General features: G+C 34.4%; 1 protein-coding gene across 1 annotated transcript; it reads right to left on the reverse strand.

Moving 5' to 3' along the window:
- Positions 1–409: 409 nt before the first annotated feature.
- Positions 410–789, reverse strand: LOC131008643 (uncharacterized). The gene is made up of 2 exons (XM_057935597.1): positions 604–789; positions 410–532 (listed from the first exon to the last, which is right to left on the reverse strand). Exons 1-2 carry the CDS (start codon positions 787–789, stop codon positions 410–412), a joined length of 309 nt encoding a protein of 102 aa, XP_057791580.1.
- Positions 790–6,658: the final 5,869 nt, after the last annotated feature.

Below are 6,658 nucleotides of genomic sequence, written 5' to 3' on the forward strand. Positions count from 1 at the left end.
AGATACTCCATTAGACTTGCTAGCAGAACTTGAAGGAATTTGTATTTAGTTTCAGTTTGGTATTGTTTTTTGATGGCATGAAGCTTTTCAGTGTTTTTTGATGGCATGATAGCATTAACATGTAAACAAATAGAACAGTGTTTCCAGTATGCATTCTGCATTTTTTGGAGTGCAAATATGTATGATATGTACTCCATAAATATACTGCATTTCATTTCCAAAAAAGGGTGATCAAACAAATTACAGATGGGCATTATGCTATTGCTAAATAGGCAAACACCAACCAAGAAGCAAGAAACAGAAATGAAACTAATCTAATTTTCTTCATCATTTTGTTTGAATCTTCCTTCATTTCTTGCACAACATCCCAAAGCATTCCAATTTCACACTCCATATCAATAGTTGCAGTTTAGGAGCTTTCATTCTTGGTCTTCATCAACTTCACATTCTCATTCTTCAAGTGATTGATAACCTCCTTAGCTCTTTCAGTTATCGGTTCGTCAATCCAATCAAAATAGCCACAATTCTTCGACTGGAAAAAAGGAAAATTTCAAGCCAACAAATTGAACTAAAACAAAACAATACAGAGCATATCAAATATACCTTCCAATTCCTACATCTATAGAATCTCCGACCCGGATTCTCCTCCGTCCATGAGGTCATTATCGAAGCCTTCAACCTTTTACCTTCAAATTCGCAAGTACAAAACTTTGGATTGTCTGAACCCTCAAACTGCCGGCGACTACGCCACGAGCTCGACCCAGATGCTGAGCCGGAATTGAAACTCATGTCTCCACTCGAAAGATGAGAACAAACGAAAACCCTACGCTAATTTGCAGAAACAACGAAAGAAGCTCTCAATTTTTTCGCCCCTGTTCGCGGTTTAGGGTTCTTGTGATTTGGAAATTTCCCAATTAAAAGGGGAATTTGAGCTTGCATTAAAGGTGGGGCCCACCGCCGATTAAAAAAAGGAAAAGAAAAAAAAAAGACGGACGGCGTTTACCAGCCGTTAGGGCTAGGGGCCCAATTATTCAATTTTTTGGACTTCAGGGGTTTAGTTGGCCCAACTTAGACTATAGGGAGCCCAACGTGAAAAGGGCCACTATGATAGGGGCTTATTTGATACTTAACCCAAAAATTAAAAAAATAAAATAAGGTACAGATCCACCCCTGAAGTAGTGGGTGCAATTAAACCCAAACGTTAACGGACACTTAACTGCGTTAGGTCAGAGGGGGGAAATTATTCGATTTTAATTAGTTTAGGGGTTTAGTTGATACCCCTTCGACTATAGGGGGCCAGACGTGAAAAGGGCCACCACGACGGGGGCTTATTTGATACTTTTCCCTAAATTAAAAGTTAGAAAATATTATACAAATTTGTGTGATTAATGTGCGTACGACCTTATAATTGATCGTATATAATTTAAATGTATTATTATATCAAATGATAGAGTATACTATATTACAAACATTTGAATATATTATACTGACAACACTCACTTTTTCATAGTTTTTAATGTTTCCATGATGTCAATTTTGTAGGAAATTGAGTGTTTAATAATTGTTTTATGCTTAAATAATTTTATCTTATTAAATGTGATATTTGCTCGTAATTTGATGAAATCTACAAAAATTTCTAAGCTAAATTTGGAAGAATGGTATGAATGAAAATTGTAGGGTATCGCGATACGAGTTCGTGAGCGCAAACGAATTGCAAATTAGAGTTCGAAGTCTGTTTGCATGAATATTGAATAGGTATTTATCCGAATTATTCATCGTGTTTTCGTTTACCAATCCTTGTGAATACGATACTCGATTTATTGTATGCTATAATTATATCGTGTTAGTTGCGGTATTTTATTAATAATGTTTTAGTGATCATATACAAAATATGATATCAATATGATATACTATATAATATAAAAAAAAAAATGCAGTCAAACATATCAAATCATATGCTATAGTGCCTACCAAACTATCCATAAGGAGATGAAATTGTATAATCATATAACGAGGCAACACCTATTGTAGCTTAGGGCAATAAATTGTAGCTATGTGGATAAAAATATGATAGTACTCCGTATTAAAATAATTTTAATGTTAATGGTGTGAAATATCCTTCCAGGTTAATGAATATCAATAGTTGTCCATAAGCATAGTTTCAATATATATTAGCCAATTTTCAGCTGAATGGACCAAACTGCCCTTACTAACCATTGCACAAAATTACCTCCACCTTTCTCACTCGCTTCTCTCCCCCCCCCCTCTATATATATATATTTTCATAACTCCAAAATCTCACTTATTTCAATCTATCGTTTATTTCTTCGGTGGCAACGTTATCATCTCTCTCTCTCTCTCTTATCTATTTAGCTCTCGCGGCTCTATTGATTACTCTTTCCCTATCTCGTTTATTTCTCGGACGATGATGGTATTGTTAATTTTATAAAGCAGCGCGTGTGCGTGTTTTTTTTTGTTGGCGACAGTTAGGGATGTCAATTGGGTCAGCCCATTCAATTTCGGGTTATTTTCGATTCGGGCTAGTCGATTTTTTTATTTATCAGGCTAAAATTTTTCGACCCTAACCCTAACCCACTCGGTTTCGAGCTAGCCCGTTCGGGCCTGCAAGTTTAGGATTTTTTTATATGTTTAATTTTTTTAATAGATAATTATAGTCTTGTAATAAAAATATGTCGTGTTTTTAAATCAAGACATTTCGCCTTAGTTTGGATACAAAAAATAGTGTTATTTTAACGTAAATTTACATAATATCTAACTTAAACTTCATTTCCAATAAAAATTGTATATAGATTTAACATAAATGACTATCTTTCTTTGATTTTTATATAAAAAATGTTTGTTATTAACCGTAGGAAAAAAATCTAAACATATTCTACAAGCATCAAAATGTTATTATCGAATTAAAAATAAAGTATTAAAGTTTAAAAATCAATTATTAAGAAAGTGTTCAGTTAATCGGGCCAACCCTATCGGGCTCAGGCTATTTTCGGTTCGGGCTAAAAAAATTTCGGGTTAAAAATTTTCAACTCTTACCGTTCTTTTTTATCTGTCTATTCAGGCCGACCCGTCGGTTTCGGACTTTTTTGACATCCCTAGCGACAATGTTGATGAAATCACTATTAGAAAAAACGCTTATAATGATAAAAAAAATTCGGTCATTAAATTAGCGGCCCTAATGACCGATTTATAACAATTTCACGACATATGTTTTTTTAATTTTTTAACAACCGAAAACTCGATCATTAATTAATTTTATTATTATTTTTTTAGAAAATATTTCTTTTAGCGATCGAATTTCGGTCGTTAATATTATTTATTTATTATTTTTTTTAAATATACTCCCTCCGTCCACGAAAGAACTTCCTATCTTTCATTTTTGGGACGTCCACAAAAGAACTTTCTACCTATTTTTGGACTATACCCCACTACTTACATCCTCTTACTTTTCACTTTTCACAACTCTCAATATTAATTATAACACATTTTCACCACTCCCAATACATTCAACTACCTTTTATCCACTTTCAATACACTCAACAATATTTTTTCTTAAAACCCGTGCCACTTCCTCCTAGGAAGTTCTTTCATGGATGGAGGGAGTATATTTTTTAATTTTTTAACGACTGAAAATTCGATCGTTAATATATATATTGTTTATTTTTTTAACGATCGAAAATTCGGTAGTTAATATCAATTATTTAATATTTTTTAAAATTAGTCGTAATTCAATCTTTAATATTCATTTTTTATTTTTTATATTTTAGTCTTAATTTAAACTCGTTTAGATTTTTATATTTTATTTATTTTTTATTACTTTTAATGTTTGGAACAACCCCACAAATAACGACCGATTAAATCGGTCGTTAATCGTGTTAACAACCATTTTTTTTGGTTTTAATGATCGAATTTTCAGTTGTTAAAAACTGCATTTTTGGTAATAAGTTGTCACAGCCCGACCTAAGCTAACAATAGTTAAGTCGGGGAAAGGAAAAAAGAAAATGGAAAATAAAAGAGGTTTCAACAAAAATAATTATCCTGCTTAAACAATACTTTACCATAATGTTTGGTAATCATAAGCAATCTTTTCAAAACTCAAAAGCAGACAACTAACAATAACATAACGACAAGTTGTCTAAGTATCAACACTACAAAAAAATGCGTATTTACCGGCGGCGATTTTGCCGTCGGTACTTAACGGCGGCACGGCGGCGGCATTCCAGGCGACCCGAACTTTCGAAATTACCGGCCACTTACCGACGGCAAACTCGCCGCCGGTAATTAGCGACGGCGACGCCGCCGGTAAGTTTTGAATTTACAATAAAACATTAATTTAATACTATTACCGACGGCGATGATGCCGCCGCTAACTAGCGGCGGCAATTGCCGTCGGTAATGTCTAATTATAGGGCACGCGTATCCTTCTTTTTTCACTTTTGCGCAGAACAGAAACTCCCCCCCCCCACCCCCCGTCGCTTCGCCCCTACTGCTGCCTGCTGCTTCCACCAGCCGACCACCGCCGCCGACCCCCGCCGCCGTGCCCAGCCGCCCAGGTAACTCTCTTTCTCTCTCTAGATCTCATTTTAATTATATATATAATTTTTTAATTTTGACTTATATTCTTTATTTTAGTTCGACGATTTCGTTTCGCCGCTTTCTTCACGACACCCGCCGGAAACCACCACCGTACGCTTCTCTTATTTAATTATTTATTTAATTATTTATGAATTTATTTATGTATTTATATGTTAATTAAATAGATTTATTTGTTATATATAGTTAATAATTAATTTATAATTGGCTTTGTTTATAAATAAATTATATGAAGCATGAATAATTTTAAATTATATTAATTGAAGCATGATTAATTTTAAATTATATTAATCAATTAGTATATGTTGTTAGTTTAATTTTAAATTATGAAGCATGATTAATTTTAAATTATATTAATTTTAATCAATTAGTTTAAGTTGTTTGTTAGAATAATTTATATATGTTGGATAATTTTGGTAAATTAAATGTTAGGTGCTATGTGTTTATGAAATGTTATGTTATTATATATATTGTGGGATAGATTTAATCAATTTCTTAAGGATCTTCTCCCTTTGGGATAGAAATTGATTATTTCTTAAGGATCTTCTCCCAACAAATGATTGTTTTTAATTTAATTACCCTGATTTTTATTGCTTTTATTTGTATTGTATTATTGCTTCGACATTGGGGGGCCGGGTAGACCTAGTATAGGCTTAGTAAATTAGGACCACTATGGTCACTATAGTTGCTGGTAGAGTTGAGCACTTGGTAGTTAGGATAGTGGGGTTATGCTGTCGAAATTTTGTTAGATTTCAAGTAATTTATTATATTTTATTTGTTTTTTTCAATTAGAATTTGCAAGAATGAGTGATAATCGTATGTGGATGTACGCGAGATACAATGATCGTACTGCATTTGAAACGGGGCTTGAGTTTTTCCTTGAGTGAGCGAGAAATCAAACGGCGTACACAGATGGACAAGGTAACATTAGGTGCCCGTGTAAGAAGTGCAAGAATCAAGCGTATTTAGATGTACCTACGGTCAGAAAACATGTTAGTAGGCGTGGATTTGTCCTGAATTACAAAGTTTGGGTTTCTCACGGGGAAGCACCGCTGTATATGCCGAGAGAACATGCTATAATGAATGAGGATGATGGATTATACAATAACTACGAAAGGATGGTGCATGACCATGCTGGACCTAGTAATTATCAAGATCCTCCAAATCTGGAGCAGCCGCCCAATAATGACGCTCAACAGATTTATAACATGTTGGATGCAGTGGATACTCCATTGTACGCAGGATGTGACACGTACACACAATTAAGCTGGATGACTCAATTCATGAGCATAAAGACTGAAAGCCACATGTCAGAGATGACTTACAATCAAATGTCTTCGATGATGAAAGCTGCTTTACCAGAGGGCAACAACTGTCCAGAAGACTTCTATAGTACGAAAAGAAATCTACGTGGTTTGGGTTTGCCAGTAGAGAAGATCGATTGCTGTGTTAATAACTCATGTTGTATTGGGGGGAAACTAGTGAGCTATATAGTTGTATGTTCTGTGACCAATCACGATATAAGGACAGCTTGCGTGCATCTGGGAGTCGCCGAAAGAAACAAGTGCCCGCCAAACAGATGCACTATTTTCCCTTGACGCCCCGATTGTAGAGATTGTTTGCATCTCCTGCAACTGCTGAACATATGCGGTGGCATGCGACCTCCACAGACGATGGGATAATGCGCCACCCGACCGACTGTGACAGCCCGCACTCAATTTATTTATTTAAAATTATTTATCTTTGAATTATTTAAATTTTAATTGTTATGAAGTCATTGAAAATTTTATTATACTCAGTTTATGAATTTTCTAGTCGCGCTCCTAGTTGGATATAAGACTTTGAATTATAGATTAATGTCTATAAATACATAAATTTATATCCTTACTTTTCCTTTAAATTTGGACCTAATAATCTATTATGTTAAGCATTTTATTTTACATTGGGCCTGATAGTACACATTGGGCCTCTTTATATTTTTTGGCCAAGAGTTCGTATATATATATTTGACCAGCTTATGTATAAACAGAACCGATCACCTACCCAC

The sequence above is a fragment of the Salvia miltiorrhiza genome, chromosome 1, assembly GCF_028751815.1.
Source record: "Salvia miltiorrhiza cultivar Shanhuang (shh) chromosome 1, IMPLAD_Smil_shh, whole genome shotgun sequence".
NCBI lineage: Eukaryota > Viridiplantae > Streptophyta > Magnoliopsida > Lamiales > Lamiaceae > Salvia > Salvia miltiorrhiza.